The 21,816-nt window shown below is 43.0% G+C and overlaps 1 protein-coding gene across 1 annotated transcript in view; it reads right to left on the bottom strand.

The window, feature by feature from the left end:
• Positions 1 to 2,047: 2,047 nt before the first annotated feature.
• LOC140201485 (glycogen phosphorylase, brain form) overlaps positions 2,048 to 21,816 on the bottom strand; it is a 107,834-nt gene continuing 88,065 nt past the window's right edge. The window contains exons 13-20 of the mRNA XM_072265673.1: positions 19,176 to 19,277; positions 18,624 to 18,771; positions 11,948 to 12,006; positions 10,650 to 10,791; positions 9,574 to 9,781; positions 8,550 to 8,684; positions 5,756 to 5,822; positions 2,048 to 2,561 (exon numbers count right to left, since the gene is read on the bottom strand). Coding sequence (XP_072121774.1) covers positions 2,409 to 2,561; positions 5,756 to 5,822; positions 8,550 to 8,684; positions 9,574 to 9,781; positions 10,650 to 10,791; positions 11,948 to 12,006; positions 18,624 to 18,771; positions 19,176 to 19,277 — 1,014 coding nt within the window. The 3' untranslated portion in view covers positions 2,048 to 2,408. The remainder of the gene's footprint in view (positions 2,562 to 5,755; positions 5,823 to 8,549; positions 8,685 to 9,573; positions 9,782 to 10,649; positions 10,792 to 11,947; positions 12,007 to 18,623; positions 18,772 to 19,175; positions 19,278 to 21,816) is intronic.

Below are 21,816 nucleotides of genomic sequence, written 5' to 3'. Positions count from 1 at the left end.
TGTGTGGGTTTCCTCCAGGTGCTCCGGTTTCCTCCAAAATTCCAAAGACAAACAGTTTGGGTTAGTGAGCATGCTATGTTGGTGTCAAAAGTGAAGCAATACTTACAGAATTGCTCACGGTATAATCCTCGAACTGTGCTGCTTGTGGTCGCAAAACACCTCATTTCACTGATGTTTTGATGTATGTGTGACAAATAAAGCTAGTCCTTTTGTAAGGCATGTACATTTGTACTGTGGCCACGTGGGTTTCTCCTGTCCACTCTGGTTTTCCACTCGCATCCTGAAACACTGTTTCTTTTGCCATAGATGTATCCGGCCTTCTGTTTTTATTTCAAATTACATGCATCTACAGTTTTTTGATCTCCAGTTCAAGGCACTGCTTAATCACAGGTGTGACTGCACTGCCATCTAGTGGACTATATCTGAATGGGCAGAGTTTTAAGTTTTTTCTTCATTGGTTGCGAAGATCGCTGGATTCCTCACTGACATTGACAGCAACAGGAATTGAACTGCGTTAGTTGTTGCCTCTCCATAACAGACACCAAACTGAGGCTTTTTTGGACCTTCCAGAGGAGAAGAAAGACTTGAGCGTATCATAGATAGTTGTAAGAGTGCTTTTGGCACGTTGTCTTTCATAAATCAAAGTATTGCATACATGTGTTGTGATGTTAAAATTTTATAAGATGTTGGTGAGGCTTAGTTTGGAGTATTGTGTGCAGTTCTGGTCACCTACCTACAGGAAGATATCCATAAGATTGAAAGAGTGCAGACAAAACTTACAAGAATGTTGCCAGTACTTAAGAACCTGAGTTACAGGGAAAGGTTGAACCGTGTTCTCTAGATGCTAGAGCAGAGGAGAATTGATAGAGATATGCTTAATTGAGGGGTAAATGCAAGCAGGCTTTTTCCACTGAGGTTGGACAAGACTAGAACTAGATCATGGGTTAAGGGTGAGAGGTGAAATGATTAAGGGGAACACAAGGGATAACTTCACTCAGGGTAATGAGAATGTGGAACAAACTGCCCAGCGGAAGTGGAGGATGCAGGTTCACTTTCAATATTTAAGAGAAATTTGAATTGATACAAGGATGACAGGGCACTGGGCCAGGTGCAAGTCGATGGGACTAGGCTGATTAATGGTTCAGCACGGACTAGATGGGCCAAAGGTCCTGTTTCTCTGTTATAGTGTTCTATGACTGTGTCTGAAGTCAAAGATCAGTCAACTGGAATTAGTACAGTAGATTTCCCCTCAAAAAGCATCAATGAATCAGATGTAATGAGAGAAATTATTCAGACTCAAATTTCTTAGATTTGTAATTTCTATAAATGTTTGTATTTGAAAAAGTGGTGTAAACAAGGGAGGCATCACAGTCTGAGATAGAGAGGGGATTCCGTAGGTACAGGCACTGGCTGGGACGGTCAGTAAAATCCCAGCCACTATTATAGAGATAATCATCTGAAAACAAGGGAGGCATCACAGTCTGAGGTAGAGAGGGGATTCCGTAGGTACAGGCACTGGCTGGGACGGTCAGTAAAATCCCAGCCACTAATCATCTGAAATATAGTGACACGTAACAAGCTGAGGGAAGATGTACCATCTTTTTGGACCTAGCACTTCACAAGCTGCCAGCTTGGTGCATGAAGTTCGAGGACAATGGGTCTGCTATTTTCCATTTACACCACAGGCAGAATGACATTTACTTTGTTGCCTCATATCATTCATTCCCCCCCTCCCTGCCCCCGGCTCCAATTCTGAGGTCAGATCACTGTTTCTTAAATGCTGCCTTTCCTACAGTGTAATCTGAACATTTTCTTTTTTAATTCAAGTTCCTGAAGTATTCAGTTTTTGTTTTGCATTTTTTTGTAGAAGTTACATCTAGATGATTGGAGGAAATACAGGGGGATGTCTTTGGCAAATTCTTTATAGGGGGAATGTGGGTCAAAAGGCCTGAACTGCACTGTAATGTTCTGTTAACTTATTTCTATTATCTTCCTAGAAACCTTTTAATTGCAAATCCAGCAAATGAATGACAAGAGTCTCTTTGTGCATGGTCATGAGAATGTTTTAATGGATTCTTAAAATCTCCTGCTTTCCACCCACAACTGGACAATGTGTTCAGTGCAAAGGAAAAATTAGGAAGTAAAAGGCAATCCTTTCTTGAAGACCAAAGATGCATCCTTATTATAGAAATCTACACTTAAAAACCGTTCCAGTAACAGAAATCACAAATGCAAGCATTCCTCCATTTAAATTCATGTTTTAACAAGGTTGCACAACAGTTGTATTTTATAAAAGACAAACAAATTCAAGGTGATTCCCATGATAAACACTAATCAAGGGGGAAAAAAACACAAGAGCCTAGATCGCACACACCACCCATCTTCATAAGCAAGAGGCACACAACGTACTAAGATTTGGGTTCATTCGGAGGGGGAATCTTTACATCAGAGGGCTCCACCCCCCAAATCTCTCTGGCATATTCTTTGATTGTTCTGTCACTTGAGAATTTGCCAGCATTTGCAATATTTTTTATTACCATCTTGGTCCAATCCTTTGAGCTCTGTGAACAGAAAGAACAGCAGTCATTAACATGCAACACACTGCTGAGAAAGTGAATCATGCAGAGACAGAAACCAAAACAGGTTCTGTAAGACCAAAAGACACCTGGCCCATTGCATCTGCTCCATCATGGCTGATTTATTACCCTTCTTCGCCGCATTCTTCCGTCTTCTCCCCACAATCTTTGACACCCTTACTAATCAAGAACCTACCAATCTCTGTTTTAAATATACCATCTGTGGCAATGAATTCCATAGATTCACCACCCTCTGGCTAAAGAAATTTCTCCTCATCTCTGTTCTCAAGGGACTTCCTTAGATTCTGAAGCTGTGGCCTTTGGTCCTAGACTCCCCACTATAAGAAACATCCACTCTTATCTAGGCTTTTCAATATTCTACAACTGAGTTATCATGATAATCCAAACATACTGTCCACATGGAGATAAGAGTAAACTCTCATACACGATCCGCCTGTGTAATAATTTTAACAGATGCCCTCTCACTGGGTTTGGTGGCTCACAGAACTCCAGAGCAACACACACAATGCTGCAGGAACTCCGCAGGTCAGACAGCATCGATGGAAATGAACAAATGAAATGTCAGCCGACATTTCAAGGAGAGGCCCTTCTTCAGGATTGGAAAGGGAGGAGAAAGACGCCAGAATAAAAAGCTGGGGTGGGGGTGCAGGGGAAGAAGGATGGCTAGAAAGTGATAGGTGGAGAGGAAGGAATCTGATAGGAGAGGAGAGTGGAACATAGGAGAAAAGGGAAGGTGGGGGTGGCGGTGGTAATAAAACTCCAGAAGTGTTTTGGTGTGTGGAGCTGGTAAACATATCAGTCCAACTGGGTGGAGGGAAATCCTTCTGTTTACTGAATGGGCAAAGTTCAATATTCAGTCATGTCTGTGCCTACTCAATGAAATGAGGTACTGTGGAAGTGGTATACGAGGCTGTTAAGATCATTGTTGTTCCATAAGTTGAAACAAAACCCATCCCGATCCATTGGCACAGCATAGAAATAAACCCTCCACCAATTAGTAAGTGACTGATCCCTCCCTGACTAGTTCCCCCATCTCACTCCAAGGAACTGCACAACAATAACTTGTCTGATTGATGTGCTTGCCAGATTCATTACAAAACATTAGACCACCCTTGGAATATTGTGTTCCATTCTGGTCAGCTCATTATAGGAAGGATGTGGAAGTTTTAGAGAGGGTGCAGAAGAGATTTACCAGGTTGCTGTCTGGACTAGACGACATGTTTTTATGAAGACAGGTTAAGTAGGTTAGGGCTTTTCTCTTTGGAGTGAAGCAGGATGAGAGTTGACTTGATAGAGGTGTACCAGATGATAAGAGACGTAAATCAAGTGACAGCCAGAAACATTTTCCCAGGGCAGAAGTGGCTAATACAAGGGGCATAATTTTAAGGTGAATGGTCAGAAAGTAGTGGGTGGTGGTAGAGGCAGATACATTTGGGGCATTTAAGAAACTCTTAGGCCCATGGATGAAAAAAAACCAAGGGCTATGTAAGAGGGAAGGGTTAGATTGATCTTGGAGTAGATTATAGAGTGGGAACTACATTGTGGGCTGAAAGGCCTGTACTGTGCTGTAATGGTCTATGTTAACTTGATAGGACTGAAGAGTAACTTAAACAAAGACATTTAACTCTAACACCCAAGTCCAGAGATCAAATGGTCTGTTGGGTTAGTAGCCAATATTTCACCTTGGAAAGGTATCACATCCAGCACTGACTAAGCAGTCAGCTGAGTGTTAACCAGTCAATGCAAAGATGATCCTTTCAGATCGATTCACAGACAGCATCTGATAGTGACGCTCCCTACTAACAAACTCTAGTCAAGAACACCAAGTTCATTAAATTGATTCAAATCCAATGGTAGTCGCCCATCTCCGGGCACTACCCATAAGCATGCCTGGTTAATCGCTTAGCGTTAGGAACATGTATTTCACTCGTGGAAAAAATGTAATTCCATTGCTCTGGCTCACCCACTTTTAGGACAGGAGGGGCAAAACCTTAAATATTCCACAGTCGTTACTGCAGCTTAGATTCACTCATTCCAGCTTAGGGAGATTTTGGGCTTGAATCAGACGTGCAATTCTAACATGGCAATGAGAGGCAGAGGAATTGCTAGCCTCACCAAAACAGTCTGTATTTTTAAAGTGATATATCCAGCACCCATGAGGTCCCACTCCAGACAGCTGGTAGTTCAGGCCAGGGCTTTCAGTGTAGTGGATGGTGTTGGATTGTCAGGAATGTTAAACCAAACAGCACCCTCAGTGGCTGAGAGCACAGCATAATTTTGAAAGACCACAAGAATTCATCCCCATGCCTGCTCCCAATATTTACCCCTCAGCTAACAGCGATACTTTCCCCCACAGCTGCATGAAAGCTCTCTGGGCACAAATGGCTGCCATACACTGCCACAGGGATCATTTTCCAAGACATGCTGTGCAAGCTGAAGAGCAGTTTGAACGTTTGGGCTTGGTGGGGGCAGGGACTGTGGTCATGAAGGGTTCCATATAAATGCAAGGTTACTGAAAGAAGCTGATTCGCCTGCTTGAGGTGGGTGACCAGGATATGCAGCAACCACTCCAAGTGCTGGGAGCCAGACCTTCTCATTCAAGGAGGCATCATTGGTCACACAGGAGTATTTCCAGATCTACTGCATTCACCTGGAGATGCTCAGGGTTCAAAGTTACTCTCCAGGGCACTTTCTGCTTTCACGTCGGTCCTGATGTCAGAGGCAAGTTCTTTATACAGGGAGCGGTGGGTCTGTAGAAATGCCCTGTGGCTGCTGGTAGAGGCAGATACAGAAGGGGTTTTTTAAAAACTCTCAGGTAAGCAGATTGATGATAGAAAAATAGAAGGCTATATGTGGGAGGGAAGGATTAGATTGATCTTGTAGGTCATCACAACATCGTGGGCCGAAGGGCCTGTACTGTTCTATGTAAACGGCATCTTGAGAGAGCATGTTACATTGCAGTATCTGGTACATCTATACAAGTCCTGTTACATCAGGGAGCTCCGTGCATCTTGTACACGCGTTACTGTGTGTGCCAGGTGACCAATGAGCAGGGGCTGGAAGCCAACATCATAGCCCAGATGATGAAACCTGGCAGACCATGGGAGAAATGGCAATGACGTTTGGTGACTGTGTTAACAGATAATGCATTACATTACCTTATATAGCTCACTAACTTTCTCTTGGCATTTGACATACGCTTCAAAGTCAGCAAACACTTTAAACCTGAAAGAAATGAAGACAGGGATTGAGTGCCCAATGTGAAGTGGCTGCAAACAGCTAGTCCAAAGTATGTGAATGTCTGGACAAAATACACCAGTGCTTAAACACAAGCAAGCTTGCCTAACAGAGAAACATTAATAGAATTAATAACAACAGGCAAGGTTTCAAAAGGGAATTACACAAAATAAAAAAAATTTGGAGGGCTTTGCCTTTTTACACTCCAGCTAACAGCCAGTGGATGGGTAGAATTGGATGAACCATAGATCAGTGATGGGGACAGAAGGGGTTCTCACCATCAGTTACAGAGCAGAGGCACAGAATCCCAGCAGGCCACCATGAAGTATTTAACATCTGGTCTTTTTACATTTGATAATGATAATCGTTCTCAGTAACCCGAGTAAATTTAGGGATTGAGCGCACATTTGGACTTAGTTAACAACAATGAAGAGACTGATATCCTCTGGAGATTGCAGACCTCTCCTTCACATGTTCTACCAGTCTGTTGTCACCAGTACCATCTCCTATACGGTGGTGTGCTGGGGCAACAGACTCAACAAACTGATTAGAAAGGCTGGCTCTGTTATAGGAGTCAAACTGGACATACTGGAGACTGTGGTAGAACAAAGGACCCCATGGACAGGACCGGACCGGACTTTAGGCAGGGCTAGGCTGGGCTGCTGCCCAGGAGCCCAAAATAGGTAGCTATCATCATTGCGGACCAAAAAAAAACGAAAGTAGAGCACAGAAAAGAAAAAAGAGACAAGAAAAAGAGGGCCGTGAGAAAGAAGCATTAAAAAAAGACATTGAAATTGACAGAATTTTTTAAACCTGTTCTCGATGATGCAACAGTACCATCGCTCTTGTCACAGTCTGGGACCGGTGGACAAATGGAGACTTGTTCAACAGCTAGCGCTAACACAGGACCACCATCCTTGCCACAGTCAGCAGCTAACGTTGAAGAGGCAGAGAGCATGACTTTGGGATTCCCAACGACAGAAGCCTCCAAACAACCAGGTCGGGCCACCATTAATGTTAACGTTACTGCTACTGAGGATCCTTACAGCACTGATCCTTCTCGCTGGGGAAAGGAAACGTTAGACAATTCAGACCATGCATTGTGGGCTAAGAAAGGGCCGGAGTCCTGCCAGAATAAGGATGTGGATATCAAAGCTTCAGAACGAGTATACAAACAGCAGAGACCTTTTTCCTCCAAATTTCACTTCAAACGCAAGCTCGTAAATGGTGAGTACATATCAAGGCAAAGGCTCTTATATTCCCCTTCCACTGGCTGTGTGTTTTGTTTTCCATGCCGCATCTTCAGTGATGGTAACTGTCAGTCCATCTTCGAAACTGGCTTTAGCGACTGGCAACATGCCACTGAGCACATAGGAGAGCATGAAAATAGCGAACACCACAGGAAAACGATACCTGACCTACGTTACACTAGCATCCTATTTTTGTGGCAATAGGCTAGAGGTTGACTGTTTACAAATCTAGTAGGTAATAAGTGGTCTTTACTCTGCAAGCCACACAGCACAGCAATAGGTTAATGTGTGCTAGATCTCATTTTCCAAAAAGTTTGTTGGAGTATTGTCAAGTTTCCTACTTTGCCATAGTGCCATCTCTTGGCCTTTTTGTCTCTCATTTCCATTTTACTTTCTCAGAACACACGGTTGAGAAAAATACCTAGATAAAAACGCTTTGGTGTTGTTTGAGAAATAAGGCCTATGGTATGTGCAGCAATAGCTAAATAAAAATTTAAGATTGGGTACATCATACTTCATCTTCTTCATAACTTTACTAAGCCAACTAAGCCCAGGTCAGTTTTTTGAGTGCTTTAGATGCTGTCCTTCAAATTAAGAATCTGCATTACTTTCTGTTCTCCCTCTCAAGGCCTGTAAGTTTATAGCCTACGTATTGTACTAAACCAATGTCCTGGTCCTCAGCTTTGATATTTAGACCAGTACGACCTTTGCTCTTGTTCTTGCCCCTTTTTTTGCTTGGTACAGCAGCATTTTATGGTGTCAGCAGGGGCCCCGGACCCACTAAATCCGGCCCTGACTATGGAAAATCCTGGCAATTCTGGACAATGTTTCTCACCCTCTGCATCCCACCTTGGCTGAACAGAGGAGCACTTTTACTGATAGGATAAGACAACTGCGCTACTCCAAAGAGCACTATATGAGGTCATTCTTAGCCTCAGCCATTGGGCTCTATAATGAGTCAACCTATAGCCAGAGAAGTGATAACCCCCTGTTTGAGGTAACTTATTTTATTTTATTTTTTTTTTTTTAACTTCTCTTCTAATACTTGTATATCTGTGTACTCGTTATGCTACTGTGACAATGTAATTTCCTTTGGGATCAATAAAGTATTGTATCAATCAATAATCATATCTTTGTGTCTGATTGGAATGAATGAATGACTGCTCCAAACAAGAACTTGCAATTCCTGTCCCACATGAGAACCTCGGGATACTTCCTATGAACTGGTGGCCCACATCTGCAGGAAGTGCCTCCCATTAATTTGGAATAGGCAAAGTAACAGTTCAGCATGGCCTAGATGGGCTGAAGGACCTGATCCTGTGCTATACTGCTCTATGACTTTTACCACATTTGATAACAAGGAAAAAGTCACCATCTAGAAAAGTAGGCTTTAGCTCATCCTCAGTGGTATTTATGTTGTAAGATAAACCTTCACGTTGGTCAGTTATCCAACCAAGTTCATTACCTGTCATGATGTATCAGCATGTTTACCACGTCCTTAAACAGCCCTGGTTCTTTCATGGAAAAATATCCATTGCTGATCTGATCCACAGCCTGTCTTAGCTCTGGCAGCTTGTCGTAATATTCTCTGGCACTGTATCTGCATTGGACAGAAAATGAATAAACACATATTATTGAAGGCTCACATTCACTATCATACTGGAAGGCTGATCGCGGAAATGAACAGCACAATGTGGCTAAAAGAGAAGAAGAGGGACAAAGACCATCGAGGATGTACCTCTATACACGAATCCCACCTACCAACACTTGATGCTGAGCCTAATGTGCCTTGGCCATTCAAGTGCTTATTCCAGTCATTTCTAAAGCCTTGCAAGAGTATCTGCCTCTCCCACCTTTTCCTGCAACGCAGTCCTGACTAACCACCCTTGGTCAAAAACATTTTAGAACATCAAACAGAGGACATTACAACACAGTACAGGCCTTTCAGCCTACAATATTGTGACAACCTTGTAACCTACTCTTAGATCAATCTAACCTTTCCCTCTCATATAGCCTTCCATTTTTTAATCATTTATGTGTCTATCTTAAATGCACCTAATGTTTTTGCCTCTACCACTTTCCTTGCATGGTGGTTCCCATATCCACCACTATAAAAAGATCCTATATCTGAAATACCCCTATACTTCCCTCCAATCACCCTAAAATTATACCCCCTTGTATTAGCCATTTCGGCCTTGGATAAAGGTCTCTGGTTACCCATTTGATGTGTGCCTCTTATCATTACACCTCTCAAACTTTTTCTCTTTAAAGTGAAGAACCCTAGCTCGCTCAACCTTTCCTCATTAGACATGCTCTCTAGTGCAGGCAGCATCCTGGTAAATCTCTGCTGCCCTCTCTCTAAAGCTTCCACACTTGAATCACTTTGAGTTCCTGATTCAGATGCCAAAGCACTATTGCTGAACCAAGGGCGACATGATAAAGGCAGAGGGATCTCATTCCAGCAAATTATCTAACAATTCAAAACTAACCCCTTTTTATCAAGTGCCTCGACGTCCTCCACTCTCATGCCGAAGATGAAGAGATTCTCCTCTCCCGCCTCCTCTGCCATCTCAACATTAGCACCATCCATGGTTCCTATCGTCAGTGCTCCGTTCAACATGAACTTCATGTTGCCTGTTCCCGAAGCCTCTGTGCCAGCTGTTGAAATCTGTTCGGACAAATCCGACGCAGGGATCACTGTTGTTGAAGAGGAGGAGAGGAAGTTAACACAGTGCCCCATTTTTCCCTTTGCTGGATTGATCATTCCAGGTTCCAACTCTATCTGACATCAACTTGCAGTTACACCTCACCTTTAATGAAGTAAAGCATCCCAAAGTCATTCGCAGAAGGTGTAATCAGAGGCTCTCTGGCCAAAGTCAGACACATGCAGCACAGAGGTCACTGAATTAACTCCACCAACTGTGCCTGCTTCTGCTGGTGGTGGGATTTCTAGTGGTTTGATGGATAATTCTGTTCTCAATTTATTGTTGTAATTGGAAAATTTATAAAGAGTTGGTAGTCAATACGGGGAAAGATCAGGCTTACAACCTCAAAGCTTTCTTCTTTGTAAACTTGGAAGTTCGATGTTAGAAGCCCTCTCCGTTTCTTCTGCGGAAGAGGCCAAACCCAGAAATGGGGCCTATTCCCTGCTTTTCCCTCTGTGGTCCTGTATATTATCTTTCCCCTCAAGTATCCCATCCCATGTCACAATTAATTCTATTTGCATCAATTTAAAAGCACAGTTTTTGAATGACAGAATAATTTAAGGGCTTGAATGGCTTATTTTTGCTTCATGAACAAAGAACAAACTGCAGATGCTAAACACCCAAAATTTTTTTCTTTTAAATGACGGATCAAACTAAAATGTTAACCTTTTTTCTCTCTGCTGAGATGCTGTCTGGCCTGCAGCTGTCTCCTGGTTTTACCTTTATTCCTGAGTTGGTTTCCCAGGAGCCTGCAGGAAAACTGATTGATCAGAGAACGCTTGGGTCTCTTTTCCCTACTGAAGGCCAGCAGCTTCAAGTAAACATGAGGTATCGATTCTTATGACACTTGTCCACTGTACCTTTTTCAGCCAGAGACACCCGGTAATTCTCCAGGAAGATGACCTTCAACCTGTCACCCACTATGGGGTCATTGTTGACAACATTGCCCACTGAGGTGATGAGTTTGATGATCATCTTGGCCATGTGATAGCCTGGCGCCGCCTGCGGAAAGAAAGTCAAAGTTCAAAAATAAATTTATTATCCCAGTACGTAGATGTCACCATATACTACCTACAGATTCAGTTTCTTGCAGGCATTTACAGGAAAATAAAAAAAATGCAATAGTTTATGAAAAACTATACGAAACAAAGACTGACAAACATCCAAGGTGCAGAAGAGGACAAATTATGCCAATAATAAATAGATAAACAAACAACAGCCCAAAGGCAGGACGGTGGGGGGGCAGTCCTTGATGATGGATGCAGCTTTCCTGTGACAGCACTCCTTGTAAATGTGCTCAGTGCTGGGGAGGGCTTTACCTGTGATTGACTGGGCCGTATCCACCACTTTTGCAGGCTTTCCCATTCTTGGGTATCGGTGTTTCGATAGCAGGCAGTGATGCAACCCAGTCAGGATACTCTTCACAATGAGAAAAGTGAAGGGACTGCAGATTTCAGAGATCCAAAAGAGACCATTACAACTGCTAAATGTATCAGCACTTGAAATGCCAAAGTATAAAATGTTACAGACCAACAGCTGGGATGAATACAAATAGTTGGCACAGGCAGGGAGAGCCAAAGCCCTCTGCACTGTTCTATAATTGCACAGCTCTGAAAACAGAAAAAGATGGAGATGTGCAGGAGGTTAGGAAGCACTACTAGAGAGAGGACAAAGCTCTCTTCCCTCATGGTGCTCCATGGCCTGCTGAGTGTTCCAAATTTGATGTGTTTGTGTCACACTTACACATTTCCCTTCACACAGAAAATGTACCCCAGGAGCTGGGACAAACAAGCCAGCTGACTGAATGTGGCTCAGTGTGAGAGGTTTCAGGGAGGCTTTTCCTAAAGCAATGTCACATGGAATTGGAGAGGTTCAGGGAGCTGAACAGAATCCAGAGGATCATGGGTATAGAGGTGAAGACAGGCCATCGCTGGTAGTTTACGGGAACGTGGCCATAACTGGAGGAGCTCAGAGATATGAGCGTTATTGTACGTTGGAGGCTACAGGAGGGTGAAGCCAAGGAGAGACTTAGACACACAATAAAGAAGAATTAAAACAGAAGTCAGTTTCACATCAGTATCACTTTCCTTCTGCCCTAACAAAACCTGCTACATCCAAAAACTTCTCAAAATGAACGCGACTCCCTTGCATGCCCCACCTTTCCTCCAATTAGTACTGTCCTTGGCACAAAGGGTTTGTTCGGTTCCTTTTTGATGCCTGGAAGAGACAAAAGGGATGATTTCAAAATCAACAGCACCTTCAGTCGCATTAAACTGCTTCACTAACAAGGCCATCAATAGTTTCCCTGTCAAAGGTGGTGGTGAGCTGCCTTCCTGAATTTCTGCTTTTCACTAGGCACGTGTGCTTAGTTAGCTTAAGAACTTAAAAGATTTCGATACAGCCATGATAAAGGTTTGGTAATTTATTACCAAATCTGAAGAGTGTATGGCTGGCAGGTTGGCCACCCTCCCAAGCCACACCTTGGAAAATGTTGCCAGAGCAACCCTGACACCCAACTTACTGCTCACAGTCTACACTGAGTGTAAATATATCAGAGGTACCGTGCATAGATGCTTAAAATTCACTCTAGCATTATAAATTCAGAACTGACCTGGTCAAATCCACTAGAACCATTTCTGTCTGCATTTTCCCTCTCCCTGCCTCTTACCTTGAAGTGACATAACTTCTGCCATTTAAACACTCCCATAGTGCAAACTTAAAGCACACGGTATTGGGGGTAAGGTATTGGTGTGGGTGGAGAGTTGGTTAGCAGACAGGAAGCAAAGAGTGGGAATAAACGGGACCTTTTCAGAATGGCAGGCAGTGACTAGTGGGGTACCGCAAGGCTCAGTGCTGGGACCCCAGTTGTTTACAATATATATTAATGACTTGGATGAGGGAATTAAATGCAGCATCTCCAAGTTTGCGGATGACACGAAGCTGGGTGGCAGTGTTAGCTGTGAGGAGGATGCTAAGAGGATGCAGGGTGACTTGGATAGGTTGGGTGAGTGGGCAAATTCATGGCAGATGTAATTTAATGTGGATAAATGTGAAGTTATCCACTTTGGTGGCAAAAATAGGAAAACAGATTATTATCTGAATGGTGGCCGATTAGGAAAAGGGGAGGTGCAACGAGACCTGGGTGTCATTATACACCAGTCATTGAAAGTGGGCATGCAGGTACAGCAGGCGGTGAAAAAGGCAAATGGTATGCTGGCATTTATAGTGAGAGGATTCGAGTACAGGAGCAGGGAGGTACTACTGCAGTTGTACAAGGCCTTGGTGAGACCACACCTGGAGTATTGTGTGCAGTTTTGGTCCCCTAATCTGAGGAAAGACATCCTTGCCATAGAGGGAGTACAAAGAAGGTTCACCAGATTGATTCCTGGGATGGCAGGACTTTCATATGAAGAAAGACTGGATGAACTGGGCTTGTACTCGTTGGAATTTAGAAGATTGAGGGGGGATCTGATTGAAACGTATAAGATCCTAAAGGGATTGGACAGGCTAGATGCAGGAAGATTGTTCCCGATGTTGGGGAAGTCCAGAACGAGGGGTCACAGTTTGAGGATAGAGGGGAAGCCTTTTAGGACCGAGATTAGGAAAAACTTCTTCACACAGAGAGTGGTGAATCTGTGGAATTCTCTGCCACAGGAAACAGTTGAGGCCAGTTCATTGGCTATATTTAAGAGGGAGTTAGATATGGCCCTTGTGGCTACGGGGGTCAGGGGGTATGGAGGGAAGGCTGGGGCGGGGTTCTGAGTTGGATGATCAGCCATGATCATAATAAATGGCGGTGCAGGCTCGAAGGGCCGAATGGCCTACTCCTGCACCTATTTTCTATGTTTCTATGTTTCTATTACTCATGTGTTGAGGCTTTATAAGGCAATGGTCAGACCACACTTAGAGTTTTCTGAGCAGTTTTGGGCTCCTCATCTAAGAAAGGGTGTGCTGGCATTGGAGGAGGTCCAGAGGAGTGATCCCAGGAATGAAAGGGTTAATATATGAGGGGCATTTGATGGTTCTAGGCCTGTGCTCACTGGAATTTATAAGAATGGGGGGGGGGGAGAGGAGGAAAAATCTCATTGAAACCTATTGAATATTGAGAGGTTCAGATAGAGTGGACATGGAGAGGACATTTCCTATAGTGGGAGAGTCTAGGACCAGAGGGCACAGGCTTTGCAAGGACATCCCTTCAGAACAGGAGTTCCCAATCTATTTATGCCATGGACTAAGCAAGCGATCCGTGGACCCCAGTTTGGGAACCCCTGCTGTAGAACAAAGATGAGGAGGATTCGTTCTTTAGCCAGAGGGTGGCAAATCTGTGGAATTCATTGCCAGAGACGGCTGTTTAGGCCAAGTCATTGGGTACATTTAAAGCAGAGGTAGGTAGGTTATTGATTTGTAAGGGCGTCAAAGGTTACAGGGAGAGGGCAGGAGCACGGGATTGAGAGGGATAATAAGTCAGCCATGATGAAATGGCGGAGCAGACCTGATGGGCCGAATGGCCTAATTTGCTTCTACGTCTTATGGCCCAACATGGACTTTGCTTCCTTTGCACACTTCTCTTCAGCACCACTCCCCTTTCAATCTGTTCCATCACTTAACAAAAGTTAAAACTTCAAACTCTTGTTATTGACTCCCAAGCGTTTGAAGCTTTGTTTCAGTTCCTTAGCTCCTTGTTCCAAGTCTACAGCTTGATGCAGGTCCATGAAACGTTTGCTAAAGGTTTCTATTATTGAACTGCCATACCTATGCAGTTGCCCCGGCAGTGTTGAAATCAGGCTCACATTACACCTCTTAATCCTATGCATCCCACTTACTATCAGTGTTTTCTCAAGTTGCTGTTCCCTACTCACATGTGTTAACATGAAAAGCATTAGGATCGGACAAAGTTCACAGGCTTCTTCTGAATTCCTTCCCCTCATTAGAATCCACCAGAACCCTTCCCATTTCAGTCAGTCGTCACTTCCCCCTGTTCCCAGGACATTCAAAATAAATTTACTAACAAAGTACGTACAGTATCTGTTACCATATATGACCCCAAGATTCATTTTATTGCAGAAATTCACAGTAGAACGAAGGAATACAATAGATGTAATGAAAAACTATAAAGACTGATAAACAATCATATGTGCAAAGAACACAAACTATTCAAATACAAAAAAAATAAATAAATAGTAAAGAAATAACACTGAGAACAAGAGTTATAGAGTCCTTGAAAGTGAGTCCATAGGTTGCGTGGAATCAGTTCAGAGTCATGGTGAGTGAAGTTATCTACACTGGTTCAGGAACCATAAAGCAGAAGGTGCCGCAGCATTAGGAAAAGAACTGTTAGGATGGAAAAAATCTTCTTCCCCAGGCTGTGAGACTACTGAACTCCCTGCCACCACCCAGGCCTCATTACGTATGAAGCATCTGGAGCATTATACTGTTTACTTTTTAAACTTGTGTTGTAAGTGCACCTTAGTATTTGTTAATTTATTTGTGGTAATATTACTTTTTGTGTTGTGTATATGTGTACCTTGATCCAGAGGAAGGTTGTTTCATTTGGCTGTATACATGTGTACGGCGAATGACAATAAACTGAACTCAAATTAAATATTTAGGCAACAGTGTCTATATTGTTATACAGTTAGTAAGTATTGAGAACATTGCATTATAGCGCAATAGAATGCAGAACAAAGAGGTTTTAGAAGTTGCAAATAAAACTTTCCATATTAAACAAGAATAAGCCAAACATTAATGGCACAGCAAGCATGAGTACAGACGTAAATAAGAAAGTTTGAAATTGAGGAAAGAACTTGTCAACAAACACGTGGACAGCAGAGGGCAGCATGACAGGGGAGATCCAGTCGAAATCCAAAACAACTGAAATTTATTTATCAAAAAATAGTCAGCAAGATATTAAAATAATCTAATGTTTCAAATTTGAAAATGAAAATGGTATGGAAACAGATCAATTATGGGACAACCAGGATGAAAATTACAGGCAGCACACAGATCAAATATGTTATTTGGCTAGATTGTTTTCTAGGGAGAAAGGGAAGCTGGACAGTACATTGGAAAAGGAGCTTGGAAAGTAATAACTGGATTTAAGAGAAAAAGAATCTTAAATTGTTCGAACAGAAGGAAGATAAAGTTTGCAGCCCTAAGATTGTACCCAGACTTTTTTTTTTACAATAACTTAGACAAGATGTTGCACTACATATACTTAATGATTTGGAGAAAGGATAACTTTATCCAAATAAGAGAGAAAACAATGCAAATCTCAATCCTGTCAGCTTAATATCAGAAAATAGGTCATTGACCTTTTACTGAAGAAAAACCCTACAATCCAAAAAATCTATTAATGAATAGTCAACAAGCATTTTGAAAATATGCCTAAAAACATACACTCAATGTTTTATGAACAGCTTCTTCCCCTCCGCCACCAGATTTCTGAATGGACAACAAACCGATGAACACTACCTCACTATTTTTGCATTACTTAATTTTTTAAATATGAAGTATATTTCTAAATGTAATTTGTATTTTTTTTAATGTATTGCACTATAATGCTGTCACACAACAAATTTTATGTCATATGTCAGTGGTGTTTAAATTGATTCTGGTTACTGATGTTCCAGTAATGATTCTAGATCTCCCAAATGTCTCTGATAAGATGCAGACACATGATAGACTAATGAATACTTCCAGGGAAGATGAGAAGAATGGATAGACAAATGGCCAGCAGCAAGACAGGCAAAGGATAAACTTTAATCAGACTAGCACAAGATAGAAAGAACTGATCATTCGTGTTCACAATAAGCAAAATCGTTGTGCCAACAGCAGTGCAGCAGAGGAATGATAAACTATCAATAGAAACACTGACATGCATGGATATGCCTTGCCTGCTGAATGTTCTATTTATATATTTATTTATTTATTCATTCATTCAGTGATACAGAATGGAACAGACCCTTCCAGCCCAATGAGTGCACTGCCCTGCAACACACCTATTTAACTCTAGCCTAATCACGGGACAATTTACGATGACAGATGAGCTTTCTACCTGATACGTCTTTGGATCGTGGGAGTGAATCCACACAGTGATAGGGAGAATGTACAAACACCTCACAGACAGCACTGGAACTGAACTCCAAACTTCGGAACAGCCGAGTTGTAATAGGGCTGCCATAACTGCTACGCTGCTGTACCATTCCGTTGTTGTCTGTGGTAATTTACTTGCTTCCTGCAAACATTTGCCAATATGAGGCCCAGCCTGCTGTTTGAACTAGGACAGTAGATTGCAGCTAGCCAGTTTCCTCATCATGAAACAAGCTGTTCTCCAACTGATCTCAGGGCCAATCATCCTTACCTCTCTCCCTGGTCACACCTCACTAAACTGGCATTGTTTCAGCCTGCTGTTTGAATTAGGGCAGTAAATTGCAGCTAGCCAGTTTCCTCATCATGAAACCTGCTGTTCTCCATCTGACCTCAGGGCCAAGCACCCTCAGTCCTCTCCCCGGTCACTCCTCACTAAACTGGCATAGTTTCAGCTTACAGTGGAACCACCACCTCTGCAAGTCAGGAGGCTCACCGCGACCAGCTCTCTGCATCAGAACCAGGCAGCACAGTAGCGTAGTGGTTGGCACAACGCTTCACAGTACCAGCGACCCAGGTTCAATTCCCGGCATTGTCGTAAGGAGTCTGTACATCCTCCCGGTGACCGTGTGCGTTCCGGTTTCCTTTCACAGTCCAAAGATGTACCAGTTGGTAGGTTAGTTGGTCAGTGTAATCTGTCCCGTGATTCGGCCAGGGTTAGATCAGGGGGTTGCTGGGCAGTGCAGCTCCGGCTGATTCCGTGCTGTATCTCAATAAATACTGTGGGGTCAGGCAGCGAGATAGTGTTCACTTTGGTCCCTACAGCAGCAGGCAGCCAGGAATTTGGGGTCTGACACAGCATCTCCTTCTCCCATCACAACAGTACACCTCAGCACTGGGCCACAGACAGATTCCATTTCTCGTGCCGGCTACCGCTGGGCAGAGAAAACGTACCTGCCATCTGCCAGGTTAAAGCACCTTCTCCAACAGGTACACTCTGGCCCATTCCCCCGCACTGAGAAGCACCACATTCACTCGGCTCAGGATGAGCTCCAGCTTCCCTCCCTGATGAAAAAGGAATATGTACTTCTCAGGTCAGCCCACATCACCTACGCGTACAGGACCCACGGAGATAAGAGATGGGGAGAAAGGGGTTCATTTGCAGACAAGCCTCCGTCCACTTTCAGCAATCCAGGACTACTGTGGAAGTTGCAGTAAGGCAAGGGTTAAGGTAATGTCCAGGCAAGGGTTAAATAGTTTACAGATAGCGAGCAGTCAGTCCAGGCAAGAAATGTCTTTGAAGAGCATAGTTTCCCCTTTGCACAGCAGGGGACTGGAGCCACTTGGCATTCTGAGACAAGGGTGCAAACAAAGAATTCTGGCAACTACTTAACTGATTCTGAAGTATTATTGGCCTTTAACATGGAGATTACCAATACTGTACTTGTATTACCATACTGTGATCGGCGATTGATTAAGCAAATAAGGAATTTGAACGTACACAAGGTTATCACCAATTGGTCAATATCTGTAACTGCCAGTAAATTGTGTATAAAAATGGCATTTCTTTGTTCAGACTTTGGAACAGTGAGGTGACAGGGGCCCTGTTGTTCTCTTTGTGCATGAGTAAATAAAGTGTGATTGAGGAAGGAGAGTGAGTTTTCAGAGTCCAGCTAATCAGTAACAACAGTAGTAACTGATAGAAGAGCTCAGTGGATAAACTGAACCACGTGCAGATGGTGACTTACGGTTGTAGAGAACAATAACGTGCAAACAGTTCAGTAGCTGCCTCTTGTACTCATGGATCCGCTTGACGTGGACGTCAAAGATGGAAGAAGGATTGATCTTCAACTTGTACTCTTTTTCTAAATAAGCCACAAATTTCAGCTTGTTCTCCTAAAAACAAAGAGATTGCCCGAACAATAGGTGCTAAGTCTTACTGCGACTGGAAATACCATCAAATGTAGTCACTCATAATGTCGAGAACACAGCAGCCAGGACAAGTCCTGACAGAGAGCTGGCCAGATGAGGTCAGTTCATTGCTTTTCACAGAGAGAAAACAGTGCTAAGGATGTTTGAATATTGTAGAGTTTTAGCATCGTATTCGAATGACAGTATCACAGACAGCAAAATGGTTCATTGACCCCATAAAGGAGAATCAGATTTACGGCTCTGGATTGGAATTTGACCCTGCAACCTTCTCACCCAAGGGACACAGTAAAAACCACTGTGACACAGACAACAAAGGCAGGTTTATCTTTAAGTTTACACAACTGACACTACAGAATGGTTTCCTGTACCTGTTTCACATTGGCCACATCTCGAATGAAAGCTTCGTCGTCGACGAAGGCCAGCAACTTCTTCAGCTGGTGCAGGTCTGTGATGAAACCCTCTCCAATTCTCTGCAGAGAAAAGACATGAACCTTCTCACCGGCATTGTATGAAGAGTGCTGAGCCAAAGCTGGGGGCCTCTAACATGCACAATTCACCATACAACAACAACGTGCATCTGTGTACTGGCTTTAATATTGGGGAGCGACACCCTCACACAATAAAAAGTTTAGAGGGATGTGGGCCTAATGAGCGCAAATAAAATGAGCTCAAGTGCCATCTTATTCTGCATGGGCCAGCTCAGAGAATGAGCCCATGCCCTTGCTCTGTTGCTTTGTAATAACATTGGGAGGTCTTTCACATGTGAAGGCAGACAAACCCTGTGTTTAGTATCTCATCTGAAACAAGGAAACTTGCACAGTACACTCAGCATCTGGATGATTCTGGAACAAGTTCCCTGGAGTGGAATTTGCAAGTCGGAACCTGGAACCAGATCCAAGTTCAAAGATGTCAAAGGAAGTGAAAAGAGGGCACAGAGTCATAGAGTACAAAAACAGGCCCTTTGGGCCGTCTAGTCCATGCCAAACTGTTATTCTGCAAAGTCCCATCGACCAGTTCCTGGATCACAGCCCTCCATACCCCTCCCAATTATGTACTTATTCAAACTTCTCTTAAATGAAGAAATTGAACCTGCATCTACCACCTCCACTGACAGCTTGTTCCACTCACACCATCCTAAAGTTCCTACTCAGGTACCCCTTAAAAATTTCACCTTTCAGGCTTAACCCATGACCTCTAATGAGTCTAGTTCTAGTCTCACCCAACCTCAGTGGAAGTGAGCCTGCTTGCATTAACCCCATCTATATCCCTGATAATTGTGTAGACCTCTATCAAATCCCCCCTCATTCTCCTACGTTCCACAGAATAAAGTTCTAGCCTATTCTGTTATAGTGCAAGAAGTGGCTGCACTGAAAGGGGTGGCCACAGAGAAATTTTAGAACCAAGATGAAAATGTTAAAATTGAGCGGTTGTTTAATAAGGAGCTGTTACAAACCACAATGAAATGTGGTGGCGTGACAAGGGTTAATAGTTTTTAAACAGTGCAAAGCGACAGAAAAGCTGCTTGGTAAAGGGGTCCGATTTCAAAGTTCAAAACAAATTTTATTATCACACTACATACATGTCACCATATTCATTTTATCTGAGATTCATTTTCTTGTGGGCATACTCACTAATCCAAGGAATAGTAACCACAACAGAATCAGTGAAAGACTGCCCAACTAAGGTGTTCAACTAGAGTGCAAAACACAACAAACTGTGCAAATACAAAAAGATGAAATAATATTAATAAATAAATAAGCAATAAATATCGAGAAAATTAGATGAAATCAAGTCCATTGGTTGTGGAATCAGTTGAGTGTTGAGGTGAGTGAAGTTATCCACGCTGGTTCAGGAGCCTGACTGTTGAAGGGTAACAACTGTTTCTGAACCTGGTGGTGTGGGACCTAAGGCTCATGTGCCTCCTTCCAGATGGTAAAGGTGAGAGAAGAGAGCATGGCCTGAATGGTGGGAGGCCTTGATAATATTTTCGAGTCCTTTAACTCCAGACAGGACAGGACATTTCCTCTAAAATGTAGGAGAATGAGGAGTGGTCTTGCAGAGGTGCATTATAATCATGAGGGGCATAATATTTTTCCCCGGAGTTGAGGCCTCGGTTTAAGGTGAGAGGGGAAAGATTTAATAGAAACTTGAGGGTAGAGTATGGTATTTGTATGGAACGAGCTTCCAAAAAAAGCAGTCATGGCAGTTAGCATAACTTTGAAAAGACAGTTGGACAAGAAAATGGATAGGAAGGATTTCAATAAATTTGGGCCAAATGGCACTAGATTGGATGGGCATCTTGGTTAGCATGAACCAGTTGGGCTGAAGGGTCTGTGTCTGGAATTAATGACCCTCACTAGAGCTGTTTTGGCAAAACCTGCAAGGTAAATGAACAAGGGCTGAGACCTGCCATTAGTAACAGAATCTAAGCCTGGGAACATACCCTGCATAAAAAACTGTAATAGGTGTAATAACAAATTGCTCATCTTCCTGGGCATTAGGAGGACAAGGGGGGTGATCTAACAGATGTTTAAAATCAGTAAAGGATGTCACATGATAGATACACTGAGGATATCTTCTCGGTTAGAGATCCTTGAAAATGTGTGATGGGGGAAAGCTTGACATTTGATCTAGCTTTTCAGAATCAAATCAGTGCAGGCTCCTCCCCACCCCCCAAAAAACAGGTTGATATTACATTAGGATAACAAGAAGCAGGTCAGCCAATGATCAACATACACTGAGTTAAGATTCAATGAGTTGTGCATTTGGAGATGCTTTTCTGCACACCACTGTTGTAACACATGGTTATTTGAGTTACTGTCACCTTGAAACAGGCTGGACATTCTCCTCTGACCTCTCTCATTAACAAGGCAGTTTCACCCACAGAACTAGAACATAGAAAACCTACAGCAGAATACAGGCCCTTCGACCCACAATGCTGTGCTGAACATGTACTTACATTAGAAATTACATAGGGTTACCCATAGCTCTCTACTTTACTAAGCTCCA

Source organism: Mobula birostris, chromosome 8 (genome assembly GCF_030028105.1).
Source record: "Mobula birostris isolate sMobBir1 chromosome 8, sMobBir1.hap1, whole genome shotgun sequence".
Classification (NCBI taxonomy): domain Eukaryota; kingdom Metazoa; phylum Chordata; class Chondrichthyes; order Myliobatiformes; family Myliobatidae; genus Mobula; species Mobula birostris.
This window is presented reverse-complemented; position numbering and strand designations above follow the sequence as displayed.